Below are 21,409 nucleotides of genomic sequence, written 5' to 3'. Positions count from 1 at the left end.
AGGAGAAATTTAGTGAAGGAACCAAAAGCTGGAGGGATGTCAAAGAGCTCACCCCACCCAGAACAGAAAATCTCAGTAGGGGAAGGGTAGGCCCAAGCCAAGTTGAAGCCATGGCATCTCTTGGCTGTGGCAGGAAAGGAAGTGGATATCTCTTAAAGGGCTCACCCCATAACTTATTCACAGCTTGGAAAGTCCCAGCAGTGTGACAAGCAGGATGGGTGAGAACTGCATGATAGTGGAGCAGCTCCCAGGCAGAGGCAGATTAAGATTTATTGGGGCCTTGGGCACAAAGAACATTTGGGTCCTCCACACCCTGGGGGCCCAGAGGTGCCAGCACTGAAGGCTCAGGAGGGCCATGCTTCCACACTTTTTAAGATAGGTGTAGTAGCCTCAGGCAGGTGCGAAGTGGCGGCAGCATGGGTATAGTTTGGGGGGTGAGGGGATATTGTCCCCCCACCCCCGAAACAGCAAGTTTCAGGCCAGAGGCAACAGGAGGAGTGGTGCTGCATGTGGTTGCTGCCTTGGGCACACAGCCCAGGTGGCAGAAGTGGCAACCTGTCACTGGGAGCAAGAGGGACCTGGCAAGAGGAGCTGGGCACAGGCACTGAGTGAGCCTGGGCGGAGTGTGGCAGCTGCTGAGGCCGGGCCAGTAGCAGTGGGAGCTGCACGGGAGGAGTCCTCCCTGCCCCAGTTCCTTGCTGCCTGTGACCTAGCCGGGGCAGGGCTTCCCCTCTTTGCAGAGCATTGGTCAGGCCCCAGGGAGGGGGCAGGAGGCTGGACTGGAGCCCCCACCTCGGGTCCCACTGGCAGCAGCATGCCCTGGGGGGTGGGGACATGGACTGGCAGCTGCTCGTGTTCACCCTGGCCCTCACCCAGGGCACGTGGAGGGTCCGGGACTCCTCAGAGTGAACCTGGCTCCCTGGGCAGCTCTTACCACTGCTTGGCTCCTGCTTCAGGGGAAGAGGAGGAGCAGGGGGAAGGGCCCCAGTTCCAGTGCCCTCCCCACCACCCACACACACACACACACACACACGTCTACCCAGGTTCTGGCACTCCTGCTGGGGGGAGGGGCAAATTGGCTGGGATCCCTGGCCATGGACCCTGTGGACCTGGGCCCCATGGACCTGGGCGTTAATCTGCCACTGCTCCCAAGTAGGTCGCTATGGCTGATCCTACCACCAGATTCTCAGAGGCTGCTCTTGAAGGGCTTGCCCTCCAGCAGCTTGAGAAATCCAAGCGCAAGGCTGCAGGCAGACGAGACCCAAGCCATGTTCTTGCCCTTTATGTGAAGTAATGGGGTAGACCTCTCATGAACATCTCCAGTGTTCTGCATTCTGAATTTATGCCAAGGAATCCTGAAACCATAACCACAAAGATCCTTCTTGATGCAATGCAATTTCAGCTGCTGCACAGCACTGTAAATCAGACCATATACATCTGTAACTGTATGCCAAGAGTTACTCGATTTCACAAACACTTTCTCCAATTTACTGGCCTCTGAACTTGCAGAGTCCTCGGAGGAAAATACTTGGGAGTCATGGCAGACAGTTCAATAAAGATGACCGCCAGTGCACTGCAGTAGTTAATGATATATATATATAGGATGTCTAACTGCCTTACAAAGGCAATGGAAAATAATATAAAGCAGGGGTAGGCAACCTATGGCATGCGTGCCGAAGGTGGCATGCGAGCTGATTTTCAGTGGCACTCACACTGCCCAGGTCCTGGCCACCGGTCTGGGGGGCTCTGCATTTTAATTTAATTTTAAATGAAGCTTCTTAAACATTTTAAAAATCTTATTTATTTTACATACAACAATAGTTTACTTATATATTATAGACTTATAGAAAGAGACCTTTTAAAAATGTTAAAATGTATTACTGGCACGCGAAAACTTAAACCAGAGTGAATAAATGAAGACTCGGCACACTACTTCTGAAAGGTTGCCGACCCCTGATATAAAGTATGGTGCGAAGATGTTATTTTGAACAAGAGCACATATTGATTTGGGGCCCACTTTTTAAATAGTCATGCGCACACACACCCTCATAGTGCACACAAGCACAGCTGTATGTGTGCATGTACACTCCTGATTTGTGCATATGCATTGGGGGATATACACACCCATACCGGGAGCACTGAAGTACTGTGTCCAGTCTTGATCACCACATCTTAAGGAAAGTACAGAATAAAATGAAGAGGTCCGGAGAAGGAAAAGATGGTTACTTTTTTTTTTTTTTTTTTAAACTCTCCTTTTACTTAAGGATCTCAATGGATCCGAAGATCTCAAATTTTTCACTAATATTTACAAATTAAGTCACCTAGCACCCTTGTGAGCTTTAAAGTATCATTAAACCCATTTTATTGATGGAGAAACTGAGGCACATAACAGTTAAGTGATTTGCCTAGGGTCACACAGAGCAGTCTGGGGCAAAGTCAGGACCTACTCCCAGTCCATCACCTCTATCACAAGGTCATCCTTTCTAACATCATGGCAGGTTATTATTAGCAGTATGATAGGATGTATGTATGTGAAAGAGCAAATCTAGGATTGCTTCACTTGGAAAGGAGTCTTGCAGGTGAACTTGATTGCTGAATTCAGAAGTATGAAGGGGAGGCATTCTAATTGAGTGCTAAGGGTTCCTATAATCAATAATAATAAAACTAGTCACTTCCTTCTTTTGCCCTGTGCCATAAATAGAAACTTTACGTAGTTAATTAATTCAAAATTCAGAAGGAGTAAATGAAGTGAAATACTTCTGATTTTATACAGAGTGTAGTCAACTGTGGAAATCACTCCTTCAGGAGTCCATCAAATCAAACACCCTAGCTGGGTTGCAAAAGGTCAGGATAATTTCATGACCCTTAACATCTGTATCTATGTATGCTAACATAATAGATCTAATTGAGTCTCATGCTTCAGGATGTAAAATGATTACCTTCAAGGGTAGGGAAGTAATTTCCACCCAGCCACATAGAATATGACCTATTTGGCTAAATATATTGATGGGGTGGGGTGTACGGCACTTTTTTTGAAGCATCAGGTATTGATTATGACCAGAGGCAGAACATTGGCTTCAGCGGACCTGTGGTCTGGTCTGGCAAATCCTAGGCTTCATACTGAATAAACATAGAAATTGGCTTTGTACATTATAAGATTCCATTTACAGTAACACAATCCTATGCAGAAAGGGACAAATTACAGCTTAACATCCTAGTGACATGATTGGCACCTGAGTTTATATCAGGGTAGGGTTTAGCCTCAGCACAGGCAGTTACTGATTGTCTGCAGGGCAGTCGCAGATCTGTGTGTTTCAGCTCATAAGGATGAAGAAAGGAAATAATCCCGCAACCGAATTGGGTACCTTTCTTAAAAAATAATGTCAACAGCTGATCCAGTCTGTAAATGACAAAGTTCTTTCTGTTGACATGGAGGTGTATAGCAAATGCAAGCACTTTATCACCTTTTACAAAAACCTACCACCTTTCTTTACATAACAAAATACAACATAGGAAATTGCCTAGGACAAATCCTATTTTTTAGCAATATCTTCTGTGCTTAAAAGTAGCCTTGCAATTGCCTCACCAACCGAGTCATTTTTTGCAGTGGTTAGATGGTAAATTAAATTTCTCCCTTCTAAATTACTCTCTCGTAAGAGACCCTCACTTCACTTTCCAAGAACACTCCAGAGAGCCAAGCAGAAGCAGTCCATGGACAACAGTGAGGTTCACCACAACCCGTGTCTCATTAGCTGCCTCTTCTGGAAGGTGATAGAGAAGTGCTTTGCTCTGCCTGTTTCCTACAAGTTAATGCGTCACAGCATTTACCCAGTGTCACCAAATAGTTTCATTTGCATTCTGGGGGGGGGGGGGGATCAGAAAACCTGGAAGATGCTTAAATACAAAGAAGAAACAAAAATTGTGCTTGGGAGAATGTGGTGATTATCTGGTCAGGAAACCCACGTGCCTGGGTGGGTGAAATTCACGCCTGTGCAGGGACCCAATGCAAGACTTATGCAACACTTCCATTCCACTTAAACTGTGTCTTGCACTGCCCATTGCTCAGGGGTGAATGTCTCCATCCTGAAAGGGATTGATTGAATTTGTAGTAAATAATTTAATCTCAATATTTGATCTGAAAGAACAGGAATATCCTTTTTCAACATGGGCAAAATAGTCTTCCTTAGCGGCTAAAATATCCTCCCAACCCTACCCCAATGCTCTCCTGGATGCAGAGATGGTCTGCATTAAACAGGAACCATGCACCTGCACCAACAGAAGGAAGAGGCATTCAGAAGAAGCTTTTCAGAATCACAGCCATGGTAAGGGTACAACATACTCAGCTGCTGCCTAAGAAAAATATGACGGCCAGACCATTAGGAATTTACAGTGAAAGTTGCTCCCTGAGCATATGAAGATATTAAATTAACTCAAATGTTTTGAGATCAAATATTTTCTCTTAAAAGGGTTTTCAGCCAGCTTCCGATTGCAGATCAATAAAAGAGGCAGAGGTAAAGGAATGATACTGTGAGATTTAGCCTGCAAGCAAATTTCAACCTGAGATAGGAAATGAACACTTAAAAACTCTATCCGAGGACAATATTGAGCTTGCTAAGGAAATTCCTTAGAAATCAGCACAACAGACATCAGAATAAAACAGAAAACTGAGATCAAAATATTTATCCCTTACTACTCAACTGACTGAAGACTAGCAATGGACTAGAACTGAAGAATCAATGGGTCAGTTCCTCAGCTAGTGTGAACTGGAATCAGAGTATATGCTGATTTATACCATCTGAGGATTTGGCCCATTATGTCCCTACCAGCAGCCTTCCCTTGATCGTTCTCCTGTCAAAAATCAATGGGAATTTTATCATGGACTTCAATGGGAGCAAGATCAGGCCCCAGTGAGCTGGTGTTCCCAAGCAGCTGATATCTGGACCTCTCTCACAAGCAAAGCATGAAAAGATGCCTTCCAGCGTCTCTCAAACAGGAAGAGTATGATGCACAGATAGAGCTAAAGAAACTAAAACAACATAGCAACAAGAGAGAGAGAAAGAAGGAAAGAACAACTGCTTTGAGCTTCCAAGCTAAGCTTTACAAACAGTTCCCCACCTCCCTCTGGGCTGTGCTCCCCAACTCAGACCTGTGCTACAGCTTTGCAGGAGCTCCCTCTCTCTTTCTTCCCCTTCTTCCTACCTTTTATTATTCCTATTCGTTTTTATTTCCTGTTTACTACTTTTTCTACATTATTAAAGATCCCCTAAAACTCGTACTATGCGCTAGATCCAACTCCCAGCAAAGTTAACCTGAGTCTTTCTAATGACTTCCAAAGGATCTGGACTGGGCCCTAAGTAACTTGCATAGTTCACTCTGCTTGGTGGCCAGTTGTACTGCTCTTGCTTTGGGAAGTGGACTCTGTAACCACAGTGTATGAAAACGTTTCCTTCTTATATAATCTGATGTACGTCACTTCTCATTCCAATGCCAATATTTTTTAAAAAAAAATAACAGAGTAAATGGCTGTCAATAGGGATATTTAGCTCTAGCTTAGAGTGAAAACTCAAAAAAAAAAAAAAAAAAGCATTTGGGTACCAGCACTCTAGTACTTAGAGCCTATCACTGTAGTAACTATTGAAACACCTAGGATAGGCAGAGACTTTGATATGCACTTAAAATGTGATTCAGACTATCTTTAGACCATTGAGCTGCCCTGTACATTGCCCTGTGTGCTGTTATATTGCAAATTCAGTTCCACATGAAGGGTTCCCACTGAAATCAAAGAAAGCCGCATTCATAAAACCCAATGCTGAGTTCCAGACTGCAGATAAGCAACCCAAAATATGGAACCAGGAGGAAAATTTTGCCCATAGTTTGGCTGAAGTAAAAAAATTCCTGCCCCCAGTCTGCCCAAGAGTATCTATCTGTATTAACCTGCAGTGCTTTGAAGGCAATATAAACTGAACGTAATGTAAAGCAGCTTAGCTCAGATCTTAAATATTTACATTATTGTTATACATGTCAGGCTGACAGTGTCTAACGTTGAAAACGTTCTACCTGGCAAAGTAGCCAAATTTGAATCCAATTGCATCAACTAAGGGGGTGTTTACATATGCTTAATAACTTCCATGTATGAAATCTGTGACCAAAACCAGACAGAATGAACACTAAAAATGTGTGCACAATACATATCCTCTGAATATTACAAACTAAATGCTCCATAGATCGGTGAACGCGAGTGAGACTACATATGTAAATCCAGCATGCTATTCTTTTCACAACCCATGGCATGATTATTATAGATTGTCAGCTAAACTGGGCCATCAGAGCCTTGGCACCAATTGGTTTAAAAGAGTCACAGATATTCATCCCAGGGCAGAGTCTGGGCCCCAATGGAATTAAAGCAACTTTTAGCTGCTTATGCCAATATGTCCATTTATTACATAGAATAGCAAGATTTCTCACTCTCTTCTGACTTGTACCATTATCATGTGTATCCGAGTGCCTCTGATACCTCCCCCTAGAAATCCCGTGGTCATCTCAGATTCAAACTTCCTCTTCTTTCCTCCCATGCTCTGCCTCACCCACTTCTACCAATATCACTGCCATTGCTCTCCCTATCTCCTCTCTTTCCACATCCAGGCTCCTCCCATGTCCTGCTGCTTCTTCCTCTACATCCTTGCAAAAAAATCCAACCTTTCTCCCACATCCTGGCCATTAAAACCCTTGTCCACATCTTGGTCTCTCCTTGTCTTTCCCTTGCTCTTCTCCTCCCAACAGTCTGACAATGTGACTCCTCTCCTGGAATCCCTCCACCTACTTCATCTCACCTTCTGCATCAGAGTGCTCAAAGATTTCCCCTCTGTGACCCAGCACAGCCTTGCCTCTGTCGAGATCTCTGCTCTCATTTCCTTACAAGCATCCCTCTTACATGCTCTGTTTGTATCTTCACTTCTCATCTTCATGCCTCTTTCCACACTGCCCCTTATACTCAGAAATACTCCACCTCCTTGTGCCTCAAACAACCTCCTTCTCTTCATCCAACTGTATGGCCAACATCAGAGCTGTTCTGACAAAAAGATGGTTGAAAATATAGATCCATGACAAGAACCACTGCTACTTGCAAATGTTAATACCCTAAAGATCCAGTTTATTTGTATAAACTCCTACCATTTTGGAGGAGTCACTGCAATGTACTATGTCATCTCACTTTTGGGATGTACAGTACCTTGAGCTAGCATGTGATCAATGAAAGAAACATTCCAATTTAATTCTGATTGTTCTGGATGCACAAAATGCTCCAGTAGAACTTGGGTGGGGTGGGAGGTGTGTAATGTTTAGAAGCATTCAGAAATCAGGCTGATTGGAGAGAAGGCAGTGCACTTATTAACTACCCAAGCATTCAGCTCAGACTGGGGGAAACTATGAAGTTCATAGTGTTGCCAATTCTCATGAGCTTATCATAAGCTTCTGGAATCAAGTGATTGCTTGAAAATTTCACTTTTATTTTGACCAAAAAAAAAAAAAAAAAAAAAAAAGAGTACATTTCTTGCCCTCATGGCTGCAGAGGAAAGTCTGAAAATGTGACCTGAGTAAGAAGAAAAAACCCAAATATTTTTTTGTTCAAATCTCAACATTTTTAAGCCAATCTCATGGTTTTGGGAAGCCAGATTCATGATCTTTGAACAGTCTGAGTTAGCAATACTGCAGTTGAGTTCTACATCCAAAGTTCCTCAGAGTTCAAGGGCATTTGGGGTGTCTACACAGACAATTAAAATGGGAAAGGAAGAGAAGTGTAAAGACAGTGTAGAAAGGAAAGGAGGAGGGAGAGGGGCCAGGAGCAGCTCACTTAAAGAACAAATCTCATTGAATATGAAGAATCACACTACAGTTCAAAAAGGGCCCTGACTGAAACTCACAAAAGCCAGGTAATTTAAAACCCTGCCAAGCCTGGCCTCTGAAGGAAGTGCCAGTCAGGACAGTTCATGACAAAAGAGAGCTTTGAAAAAAATGTATGAGATTAAAGTTCAGATTCCATCAAACACTCCTTGGTTCTGGTTTTGTAGCAAGCTCAGTGCTAAGCCCAGGAATTGCTAGGGTTTATGGGGCTTTTGAATGAGCCTGGGTCCAGGACTGAGTGAACCTGGTAAAACTGACTGTTTAATGTCAAAACCTTGTGAAATTTGCAGTTCTGACCCAAAGCCAAGTGAAATCTGATAGTTTTGATTATCACATCGTTTTGAAGTTTGGGGTCAGTTTTAATCCCAAACTCAGGGGGGCAAATCTGATGCACATTGAACCGGGAGGAAAATGTTTGCCCAACAAACCCCTGCAAAGCATATGGGCAGAGTTCGATACAGCTCTAGGTCTACGGGCAGAATTCTCCACTGCCACATGCACACCTTTTTAATCGGCCCCGCAGCTCTCTGTGGCACCCTCTGCATTTGGTCCATGCTCAGAACTCACACTGACTGGCAACAGAGAATCCCTTTGCAGAGAAGAGATCTGAAGTGCAGACATGCAGAGGGGAATCATGCACCATGCGTGCTGCATAGGCACATTCAGGTGAGTTAAGGGCACAGTTCCAACCTTACCTTGGAATCTTTCTTCATCTCTATTTAAATCAGACCCTTAATGTTACCGTGACATAGTGTTTTTATTTAATCTGTGCTTTATGGGTGGGTTTTCCCAAGGCTCCCAAAGAAGTCAGTAGTAAGACTCCCTCTGGTGCAGGTAGGCCAGTGCTGAGTGCTTTTAAGAACTCCATCCTGTATTTCCCACCAGATAGTCCTGGCCCTTAAAAAATTCCTTTTTTCCTGCAGGGGTTTTCCCACCCTGCATGGAGAGTTCCACTGAAGTTCTTGTAAAAGAAGACACCCCGTTTCCTGTAAACCAGGACTGCATACCTGGACAATAACCAACACCTTCACTCTTTGATGCCGTTGGATTTATTTTTTCCCCAACCTTCCCGTTTTAACACACACACACACACACACACACACTTCAAGAAACCCCCATTACATTTGCTGTAATGTAAACAACCCCAAATTATTACTTTCCCCTAAAGACCACTGCTGGCAGGAGTCAGTGATAAAGCTCTGCCAAAACAGTCTTTGGCATCAAGCAACAGTTTGCAAAAATACAGAGATCCTTCCCATATGGTATTAGCAACATGCTGGTAACATTAAATTGGTTTGGAAAGCCACAAGAAAATGGTAAGTTTCTTAGGCCAGGTCTACATTACAAACTTCTTTTGCTGGCAAAGCTGTGTCGGTCAGGGCTATGATGGGGTGTGATCTCTGACCAACTGTGCAGGCAAAACCCCTAATGCAGACAGAGTTAGATCAGCAAACTAGATTTTTGCTAGTATTGCTTATTTTGCTCAGGGGGCTGAAATAAGCTATTCTAGCAAAACTGTGAGTTTTGCCACTATAAGCTGCATCCACGCTAAGAACACTTTGGCAGTATAATACACCAGTAGAGCGATACTGGCAAAGCCTTCCTAGTATAGGCCTGAATGTAGTGTAAAACTTTGCTTCATCTGTTTTTATTGTAGAGTGAGTTTAAGTTCAGACCATTCAAGTGGCTGCATTTTATACCCTTTAATAGGAACAGGGGGTAGGAGGTGGAAATTGTCCATAAAAGATACAGAAAGGGGAAATAAAAGAAAACCCTTAAAATTCCAAACTTATCTCAAGAAATATTGAAAATATTAAGGTGATTTCCTGGGGAGTTTGAATTTCAAGTCCTTGTGGTTTTTAAAAGAAAACTCAGAGCGCTATGGTAAAAGTTAGAGTGCTAGTTTGGCGCACAACAGCGAACTGTACAATACGGATATGTTGCACCTTATTATATGTTGTATTCTTAGTAAATAGCTGAGTTAATGTAATTGGTCTGAGATTTTGTTAGGGCATGACCTTACATTTTCTTTTTAGCCCACAATGTCATACAATCCCAATCCCCACTTGCTGAAAGGGAGCCAAATCCTGAGGTATCTACTTATTCCTTACTCAGGCAGAATTCCCACTCGGCCAAATTCTGAGGCCCTTAGTAGCTTTTGTCAATGGGTGTTTTGTAGAGTTAGCTGCCACTGGAGCTTGAGTAAGTGCCTGATGGGAGAGCTCCCACCCCAGAGATTCTTACAGATTTGGGATGGGGGAAACACAGTGGTTTCATTTGACCGCTTCCCGGAAGCTGTAAAATGAGTGGAAGGGCTACCCATCACCCCTGAACAACACATGATGGGGCCTCTGTCCCAGAGAGGAAGTGGGAGGAGGAAGTCAGACCACCATCTTCCAGAAGACACCTCAGATTAGGAGGGGATGGGGGAGGGCAGCTAGGGCACCAGTTGGGGACAGGTACCTGTTGGAACGGAGCAGAAACTAGATGCCTTACAGTGGTGCAGATAGAATGGACCCAGGCTGTTGTTCATGGGAGATTCTAGAACATGAACCCATGTTGTCTGTGAGTTCCAGGAGATGCACTGCCCAACTCATGAATTCTGTTCCCAGGGTGACATCCATATGGCTAACCAATCACGTGTATGCTGCATAACCATGGACCGCTGCATGGACTTCCTTATGGGGGAGCAAAGGGGAAACATCAGTGTCCCCAAATTCTATATAGCACCTAATTCTGCAGCAGAAGAAACACTGGGTAGCAAGCTGGTGGAGCCTGGCGTGACGAGCCTTGTCTACAATGCTCATTTTGAAATGAAAATTCAAGTTCTCAGCACCAACACAACACCTCCAAGATGCTTAGCGGTGTACAAACCAACAGCGATTGGCTTGCATGACTGTCTGCCATGCCCTGCTGTAAAGATTTTGTAGTCTTTATTGCACACAGAATATTACTTAGCACTTAACTTCAAAGTCCCTTACCAACATTGTCTCATGAAGCTCCTATGTTATACGTATTAGTGTCTCCATTTCTGAGCTAGAGCAACTGAAGCAGAAAGAAAAACGACTTGTCTGAGGCCCCAGTGGGAGTCATTAGAGGTGTAATTTCCAGCTCAGATTGACATACCTGTGCTAGCTCTGATCGAGCCCACAGGCGGTGAGAGTGGGTACCTGCCCCCAAGATGGCCCTATCTGAAAACATAGGCAAGTATTTGGGGCTGCCAGTTCATCCCGCCACTCACACTGCCAGGACTACACAGGTATTTTTAGCTCAATCAAAGCTAGCATGGGTATATCTCCCCAAGCTGGAAATTACATCTTCTGCTCCAGTATGGATACACGCACTGTCAGAGTCAGGGTTAGAATTCAGGAGATCCTGCACACAGACTACTAGGCCTCACCTCTCTCACACAGAAAATTCAATTATAGCAAAAACATTGAACCCTTAAGCATCCGGTTAGCCACAAGGCATGGAATTAAGCAGCATCTAAAATAATTGGGCCAGATTGTCAACTGATGTAAATCAGAGTGTCTCTGATGCTACTGTGTCATTACAACTAACAGTCAGTCTGAAAGAGAAGGGGTGCATGTGCATACACATACACCAGTGTGCACACTGGTGAGAGAGAAAACCAGTCAGAACAAATAATGGATATTATCCATTGGTTATCATCCTGTCTGGAACACATAGGAAACTAGATTTATTTAATATGAAAATCCCAAAACTAGGAGAGATTACTAAAATTAGCTGATGAGAGAACTGGAATTGAAACTTTCTCAGCTTTCATTTGTATGGGCCGGAGTGTTAAATCTTTCACATAGAGCGCTCTTCTCCCAAGTGTGGGTCAGAAGCCTGAGATAAATGGGCATTAACAAAAAACAAACAGAAAACAAAGTTTTAAACAAAACTAACAATTCCCTTCCACCTAAATTGCTCTTTCCTTGTGATGCCATAATCCCACTTAGCTCGTCAGCAGGCCACAGACACCTCTAGTAAAAACAGGAAAATTAAGACATGCTGTTTCTAAGGTAAAATAAACAAATAACTAAAGCAGAAAACAAATATTTGAAACCAACCAACCAAATAAAAACCCGATTAGGCCTTCTTTACACAACATCAAGCAGCAACTAGAAAGCATGCACAATTCAATTTGCTTTTCTGCTGCGCAGGTCACTTGTAACAGAAAAACAATCATTCCCTTTCCAGCACTTGCTTAGTCTCCAGTTTTCATACATTGGACTTAGGAGGTAGTGGGTCAGCATCTTGGAAAACCCAGAAGCGGCCTGCAGTGACAACAGAGTTAGAATCCTGCCTGTGACACTTTTCAGACCTTTGGCCAACGTTAGCTGTGAAGTCACAAGGAATAACTAACAAGAAAGGAAAAACAGCGAGGAGTCCTTGTGGCACCTTAGAGACTAACAAATTTATTTTGGCATAAGCTTTCATGGGCTAAAAGTGGGTTTAACCCATGAAAATTTATGCCCAAATAAACGTGTTAGTCTCTAAGGTGCCACAAGGACTCCTCGCTGTTTTTGCTGATACAGACTAACACGGCTACCCCTCTGAAACAAGGAAGGGAGACCAATACTGCAAACACCAGATTTTGAGCTGCTGAGAAAGCGCCATTGGAAGCCTTGACTCAGAAGAGCTGGCACAGATGTAAATGAGTCGATGAAAAAGAAAAATGAAGGCTGCTCTTTTGAACCCTGAGGATTAATCTGTTTGCCTGCAACATAACTAGCTCCAAGGTAGGGAACGAGCCCAGTTTCTGAAATGGTCACTTTCGTCAGACGTTCCAGCTGCGAATAACAACAACCTGCTCCGATTTGTAATACCCTTTGTAGGTGATTATGGGAAACAAAAAAGAACTAAATTCAAAGCAGGTTTTCAACTGGGGAGAATCCAAAAATGCTGACTGAGGAGGAGAACAAAGCCAGATGGCATCTGTTGGTATTGTTATGGATTATGCAGTGTAAGGCAATAGGAAACGAGTAGAGAAAAAGAACCAGTTTTGCCTCAAATTTCCACTATTGCCAGATGGACATGCTGGGGCAACTGCAAAATGATCATCGTGTGCTTCGTATTTCCTCTCAGAATGTACTTCGAGATTTGCATTAGCCCAGGCATGAATTTTTATCTAACGTTTTCCTTGGGGCTTACTAGCTGTTTAGAGCATTCAGTCTAAAAAGCACTCCCTCAAACTCTTGCCACAAAAAGAGCTGAAACTATGATACTAATTAAAACCACACTCTTTGGTATCAAGAAGACATGCTGTTATTTTCGTTTGTGCTCTTGAGAAGCTGTTAATATGGGCAACGCGTCTGGAACATTTTCCTTCCAAACTGAATGTTCAATGCCCCCTCCTGCTCAAGGCGGCATGTTTTATGAACTTGTCAGCAATCTGGGTCTTTACCGGCGTGAGGCAGGAAGGCTCAGATATGATATTTACAAGAAAAGATTTATTTTAAAATGAGCTGTTTGCCAGCTTAACATCATGAAAAGCACATTGAGAGAAACTGAAACATCACATTACATGAAGAGAACAAGCTAAATAATTGTCCTGACTCACACCCAATGAGCCAAATTGAGGGACTGGTTCTGAAAAAGACTTAGGCCTAAATTTTCAAAAGTGGCATCTGACAAGCCTGTTTCTGGGTATCCCACTTAAGATCCCTACGGCTCATTGGTTGCTGCCTGCACTATGTATGGTCATTTTCACCAGTGTAAACACCACTGAAGCAGAATGGTGAAGTTTCACAGTCACTTTACATGTATCTACCATAGATTCTTACACAGCCCTCACGGCTGTGGTATCTCAACACCTCACAGCCATTAACGTATTTATCCCCACAAGACTCCCCGTGAGCAGGACAATGTTGTTATCCTCACCATGCAGATGGGGAACTGAGACACAGAGAGGCTAAGGGCCAGATTTTTAAAGGTATTTAGGCACCTAAAGATACAGATAGGTGCCAAGTAGGATTTTCAGAAGCACGTAGGTACCTAACTCCCATTGGCCCTTAGGAGGTTTTGAAGATCCCACTAAGCACCTATCTTTAGGCGATTAAATACCTTAAAAATTATGGCCTCGTGTTACTTCTCCAAAGTCACACAACACATCTGTGCCAGAACAGAGAATCAAATGTGGTTCTGCTAAATCCCAGGCCAGGGCCTTAACCACTGAATGATCCTTCCTCTCAAGGTGAAGGGCAATGGTGAATCCAGCATCTAGGTCTGATTTACAAATCCCATTGATTTAAAATGGAATCCCAGTGCGCAGCACTTCAGAGAATCAGGTTGTCAACGTCTTAGGTTGGGCACCCAGAATTAATGGGTGCTTTTGAAAATTATGTCTACACTACCCTCCGGATTGACACTCTGGGGATCGATACATCAGAGTTGATTTAGCGGGTCTAGTGAAGACCTGTCAGATCGACCACAGATCGCTCTCCAGTCGACCCCGGTACTCTACCCCAAACGAGAAGAGTAAGGTAAGTCAATAGGAAAATGTCTCCCATCAACCCAGCATAGTGAGGACCCCGCATAAGTCAACCTAAGCTACGTCAACTCCGGCTACGTTATTCACGTAGCTGGAGTTGCGTAGCTTAGGTCAACTTACCGAGGTAGTGTAGACATCAGTCTTTAAAGTAGCCTTTACTTGCATGAGTAAAGATACAGGAGAGCACACTATGAAAAGACTCCCCCCTCCCCCCAAGTGTCACTCCTGGGACCACCGTAGTACATAACATCTCACCAGAGTGGCTATGACACCTGGTTTCTATTTGGGAATATGGTTTTCAGTGTCTTTGTTGACTCAAAGCAAAAAACTCAGCTTCCCTTTTTCACTGCCACAGGGATAGCCAGTGTTTTAATTCATGTGGTACACAGGGTGAGTGCTTTTTATGTGCGTTTGATGGTATTTAACTTTGACAGCCTCCTGCCCAATTATTTAACTTTGGATTCACCAGCAATACAAAGAATCCATGTAAGTTACAAAAACAAGTTAATGCATTAAAAAAAATATGACTTCAGCAAAGACGTTAAGCTACACAGGCAAATATGTGTAATTTGTTACATGCTTCTATTGTGCTGGGATCCAAAGTAATAAAATATTCCTGTAATGCTAGAACCATGGGGCCCAGCCCTAATAAGATGTTCAGATTCCAATATTAGTTTTGCTACAGTATATTCTGACTCTTGTTATTAAAACAGGCACTACACTGCTAACCTCCCTAACATGTTCCTAACATTTTTTTTTTTTTTTTACCACCAAGGTAAAAGAGATTTATATCATGTAATGCGAGTGCTCAATTGTTTTTGAGATGCATACATCTTTTGTCAATCTATGCAACTGTAAAATGGAAACCTGTGCATACCCAAGGCATCAGTAATAAAATCCCGGTGGTTGGCTGCTTTATTTTATTGTGGGGGAAGGGTTGGTAAAGGGATGGACTGCTTTAAAAATTCCACATTCCTCAAGTCCTGCTTTTCATTTGGGGTTGACAGGCAAAGTTCGGAACACATCATTACGGCTTCGCAGTCACTGCTAAAGGTAATGCTCATGTTACAAATGAATTAATAGGAAACACTTACCTTCCCCACTAGCTTGCCTTTCCTGTTCATGCAAAGGTAAAAGTCTGTCTCTTTCCCTTTGATCCGGACTTGACTGCCAAATGTGTCTGTTTCCACTAGAAGCTGGGCTTGTAAAAGGAAGAAGAAAGAAAGGCATTTACCATCACAGTCAGACCAAGTCATAGCATGAATGAGGTAAGTCAAGAAGTTCTCCTATGTCCACCTGGATCACTAAATGAAGACACAGTCCATATGGGGGGGGGGGGGGGGGGGAACACCACACATACACAACCGACCAACCCACACACCTTACCACAGGCTGAATTCTGCTCTTGGTTACACTGGTATAAAATCTAAAATAATGCTACTGACTTCATCTGATTACCCCAGATTTACATCAGTGTAATTGAGAATTTACACACACACACTTTTACTGCCCAGATTAACAAAGTTATATTATTATTATTGTGTAGGGAGGGGAGTCCCCCCGTAAAACGTCATGTGAATTACGTTCTCAGGAATGGTGCCATTAACAGCAAAGTGAAAACTAAATTCTTTACCACAGGCCAACGTGTGGTGTGCCAGCCCTAACCGAGACAGACAAAAGGGCAGTTGGTTTTCATGGTCCCTTCAGGGTGTGGCAATTTCACTGAAACCAATAATAGGGAGCAAATTTGTACCCATTGCTTTGGTGCCTTTTTTGATGAGGACGCTGGCTCTTTAAAAGTCCTGTATGCATCCCCTGGCATACTCAGGAGCCCACCAACTACCATTGTGAAAATCCTGTGGGGCAGAGCCTAGAACCCTGCCCGTGACAGGGTGGGCATTTAATGCCTTACACAATCTAACCTGGTCACCGTGTTGGAGTGCAGAGTTTCCCTGGCCCTGCCTCCATGGTGGAGGATGGTTTTTGTCTCTGTGCAGTCCTGAGTTAATATGCCACTTGCCATATCACAGGTTTTTTGTCAGAGATGGGCCAAAATTGGCATCCAGGCCTGCAACTCATCGCTACAACCACCCCCACAATGGGGAGGCATTTGGATCCAATAATTTCATTTTGTTTCATTACAGAGTTAGGGGCCAGCTGCAACATTCAGATCAGGACCAAGGTTAAAGCCAAAACATCCTCCCAAAAAGTTTGGGGTGTTCAGATCTGGCCTTTTGGCCCAGGCCCATCTCTAGAGCTCAGAATAGAAAGCGGACATGATAGAAATATAATCTGAGAATGTCTAAATGTCAGTGCATGGAAACCCGGGCCCTGTACTGGAAATTCATACAAACTAAATCTTACCCTAAAAATACAGCTATGGCCAAACATTGAAGAATGTTTGATCTGTGCTACAGAAAGTCACATTCTTTTTGACCTTCATATTTCAGAACTGTAAAACCCTCTAAGATCAAATATGTTCACTGTAAGGATTTACCAAGGGGATAGAAATAGGAGTTTGTTTCATTTAAGCACATTAATATTTTTCCCACTTGTAAAGTCAGAATTTGGCTTTTTCAGTAGTGTAAATATCACAAAACTTTAACCCTCAATGGAGATTTCTTTCTGCAGCTCAGACAGAGATGAGATTTTTGGTATTTTGATTCTTACGATTACCAAATGTTCAACAGATGCTTACATTTATTTAGATTCTTCATTTGTTAAAAGGGTATCCTGTGAAATTAAACCTATATCAAGGCAGAGAGGAATTATTGTTTAAGTGTCTAACAGCAGATGGATATAACATGTATGTGTATTATATATATTTCAGTGTCTAAGAAAACAACCTACTTGATCACTGGGGCTGGTGGGTCAACCTACTGCTGATTATTTGGACACCCCCCCTCAACTGAGAGGGTGGGCACCAAGACCCACCCCATTTGGTCAGGGAGGGGCCAAGGAAACCAGAAATTGACATTGTGGGAGACAAAAAAGAACAAACAAGGACAGGGGTGCAGGTCACAGGGTCAAAACAAGGGATCCAGAAGGGGACACCAGGCAGGGAACCCCAGATAATGCCCACTGCTCCAAGAAGGTGTCCAAGGAGTTGGTTTGGACACCCCTCAGAGGAACCCTGCCCAGATATGTGAACAATTAGGGGACCAGAAAATAGCATACGTGGAAGCTCTGGAGACTGAAGTCCTCCATTTATCTACAGACCAGGGTGGACATAGGCAACAGCAATACCTCCGCATCGACAGCATGCCTCAACCTTCTTCTGGAAGCACTGCCTCTGTGGGCTAGAAAGTAATTCATTCTCTGTGTCCATTCAGTTCTCGGAGCCTCTGTTAAAACTACTAAGTGTGATGCTGACCATCAGGTAACAACTCTTGGTCACTTTGGTTTGAGAATTCAAAAGGGCAACCTAACAATGAAAAGACTTCATATCCCATTACCAGTTCCTTCAGTCACCTATTACCCCTCTGATGGCTTTAATTTTGGAGATAAGCAACCTACACCTTTTTAATCCAAAGGATTGTTTCACTAGGGCAGAACACAGACGTGAACGCAGCGTAGGTTAGAAAGCAGAGGACACACCATGTCACCTTCAAACTACAACATGTATGAGTAATATCCAGGCTGATTTTAATTTGAAAAATATCACCTTCACAAGAGGCCGGTTCCCTGCTGTGAAAATTAAAACCATCTGGACAGAGTAATTTCCAATAATTAATCTAGCTCTCCTTTGACACGGCTACTAATTAAAATATGATACCCCCTCTTTTTTGCCAAATAAAGAATTTAAATAAAGTTTAAAGATGTAGTAAAATAATGTAATAATTTTAGAAATAAATTGAACTTACCTTTTCTCCTACTCTCCCTAGGCTGCAGAAGGTTATGTCTGTGCCCTCACATCATCATGCACTAGTACCCAAAACAGAAACTGAGAGCAGCAGCTTTGACAGGAAAATATCAAGAGAGACATTTATACCAATAAAAACAGGCCCCCAACAAAACCCACAAAGGGGTTCTCAAATTCTAGAAGCAGTTATTTCAGCCAAGATTTTAAGAAGTGGGGGCCTATAGTTCGGCTCCTGAGTGTATATTTAGGACCCTAAATAAGGGGCCTGATTTTCAAAATTGCTGAGCACTCAGACGCTCTCATTGAATTCATTGGGAGCTGACAGGTGTTCAGCAGTTTCAAAAGTCAGGTCAGGTTTATTTAGGTGCCGGTATATGGACTTAGAAGCCTTACGTTAGGCGCTCACTTTTGAAAATATTAGCCTTGTACTCCTCAGTTGTTAAAACGTTATTAGCTGAAATTAAACTTTTATCCAGGTGAGATAAAAATTATTGTTTAGGAAGCTAACTGCAGGTGGATTTACAGCTGTGATTCTTTCTCATGCTTGAGTTTTTTAATTATTTGTATTCTTTTTAGGGATCATGATACATGCTGGATTGACAACCCACCAAAGCTCTGTCCTGCTTCCAGAGAAATCAGTGGAAGTTTGGCCATCATGCGGACCAAGCACAGATAATTGCATAAACTTCTATACACTGCCTTGCCCGTGTGTCTCAATGATTGGCACCAGGCCAAATCTTTTTCTCAGTTACAATGATGTAACCTCATGGAAGTCAGTGGGGCTACTCCTGATTTCCCATGGTATAACCAAGGGCAGAATTTGGCCGTCCAATTTCTAGAAGTTGAGAAGCCAATTCAGTCTTGATGGCCTATTCCAGCCTTGATCTCTCTGCTGACACTACCAGTCACAATGATGGTTTCTGTGATATGGACACATATCCACCAGAACCAGGACTGATGTTACCAGCTCATTGCACATAGGCCAGACAAACAAGCATGAGACAGTAACAATTTTCGATCACCACAAACATTCAGTGAAATGCTTGAATGCAAATTTTCTTTAGATACCTCTTGGATAAAGTTTCTATGTCTCCACAAACAGGTGGAGGTAATTTGTAGGGGAATTTTTCCTAGATTTTCTGTGGGAATCAGTAAGAGAGAATTGTAGGTTTCTCCCCTGCTGTACTTTTCAGCTAGACGGCCCTGCATGACATATTGCTTTGAACCCAATTAATCTCTAGGTGCGCTGTAGGGAGATTGCAATCTTTATATTACTAAGCACTGCACTCCAGTCTGTAGATCAGGTATTATTGTTTAAATTCTTTGACAGTTAGATATTCTGACATATTTAAAAAAAAATTCTTTAGAGGGTAAAATCTTCTGCTACATGCTTTTCCCTTATTGGCCCATTTAACCTAAACCTTCCTGAGAACTCCCACTGGAAGAAAGTGGAATTCCTCACATGTCTAGGTGAAAAGGATTATATATGTTGAAAAGCTATCTTCCAGCTAAGAAAACATTAAGTCAGGGAGATATTTGAAGGTGGTAGAAAATATGCCAACTTATCTTTCAAATATTTCCCTTGAGTGGGAGGATGGGAGCCAGAAAGGTAGAATGAAGATATAGGGGGCAATGGAAAAGGCCCAGGCTTGGCTTGCCTATATCATAAAACCTTAAGTTCTGTCCAGTTTCACTAAGAGAAGGCAAAGGAGATTCAGAGAAGTTTAGCAATATAGGGAGAAAAGTTGGTTGGAGCAGAGATGAGGGGACTGGGCTTCTTGCAAATATGTTTCTCATCAAGATCTGACTTTAAGCACCCACAAAGGGTCTCAACCTGCTCACTGAAGTCAACAATTTTGCTATTGACTTAAATGGGAATAAGATTACCCCAAACCCAGATGTCTGAGGAGTCTCTCTCATAGATTCATAAATTCTAAGTCCAGAATGGACCATTATGACCATCTATTCTGACCTCCTGTACATCACAGTCCAGAGAACATCCCCAAAATAATTCCTAGAGCAGATCTTTTAGAAAAACATCCAAACATCCACTTGGATTTAAAAAGTGCCAGAGATGGAGAATCCATCATGACCCTTGGTAAATTGTTCCAATGACTAACTACTCTCACCGTTAAAAATATATGTTTTATTTTCAGTCTAAATTTGTCTAGTTTCAACTTCCATCCACTGGATCATGTTATACTTTTCTCTGTTAGATTGAAGGGGACCATCATTAAATATTTGCTCCCCATCTAGGTACTTACAGACTGTGATCAAGTCACCCCTTAACCTTCTCTTTGTTAAGCTAAATAGACTGAGCTCTTTGAGTCTATTGCTGCAAGGCATTTTCCAATCCTTTAATCAGTCTTGCAGGTCTTCTCTGAACCTTCTTCAGTTTATCAACATCCTACTTGAACTGTGGACACCAGAACTGAACAAAGGATTCCAGCCGTGGTTGCATCAGTACCAAATACAGAGGTAAAATAACCTCTCTACTCCTACTTGAGATTCTCCTGTTTTTGAAACCTAGGATTGCATTAGCTCTTTTGACCTCAATTCTTCTATTAGGCCCTCCCAGTAAAATGATCAGCACCTGGAGTTCAGATGGCAAATGTGGCTCCCTAACTTATGGACTCCTGAGCACAACTTGAGCTTCAAGGTGGCTCTGAGTAGCAGCTGTTGCAATATCCTTCAAAGGGTTGGCAGATTTGGCCAGAATGCAGGGATGCTGCAGCCATGCCCACTTTCCCTAGTAACAACCCCTGAATCAGGAGCCATGCGGAAGAGGAGCATGGAGCCATCTATGCAACCCAGAGATTCACACATATCTTCAGCTGGCAGGTTAAACCGGCTTTACCAGCAGAGTCCCTCACAGGGACCAGAATCTGACCCCTGATCTCACATTTTTCTGGTTAGCATCTTGAATTATTACTAATTCGGTGAAACAATTTTTAGAGGAGAACACACAAAACCCTTTGCAGTTAACGAATGTAAGTGATTTACAGATAAATTCAGGTTGAGGCTGTCTGACTTTGACCACAACTTCGGCAAGGGAGAGCAGCTTTCCAGTTCAGTTCATCTAAAGCAGAGAGCGAAGATGGAGTGTGCTTTCCACAAACCTCATCTACCATGTCTAGCTCTCCCTCATG

At 43.0% G+C, this 21,409-nt stretch overlaps 1 protein-coding gene across 2 annotated transcripts in view; it reads right to left on the bottom strand.

The window, feature by feature from the left end:
• FGF18 (fibroblast growth factor 18) overlaps nucleotides 1–21,409 on the bottom strand; it is a 107,760-nt gene that overhangs the window by 13,811 nt on the left and 72,540 nt on the right. For both annotated transcript variants that reach the window (XM_054036481.1, XM_054036480.1), the window contains one exon: nucleotides 15,493–15,599. In XM_054036481.1, coding sequence (XP_053892456.1) covers nucleotides 15,493–15,599 — 107 coding nt within the window. The remainder of the gene's footprint in view (nucleotides 1–15,492; nucleotides 15,600–21,409) is intronic.

This window comes from Malaclemys terrapin, chromosome 8, assembly GCF_027887155.1.
Source record: "Malaclemys terrapin pileata isolate rMalTer1 chromosome 8, rMalTer1.hap1, whole genome shotgun sequence".
NCBI classification, from domain to species: domain Eukaryota; kingdom Metazoa; phylum Chordata; order Testudines; family Emydidae; genus Malaclemys; species Malaclemys terrapin.
The sequence above is the reverse complement of the archived record's forward strand: the minus strand, read 5'-3'. Positions and strand labels throughout refer to the sequence as shown.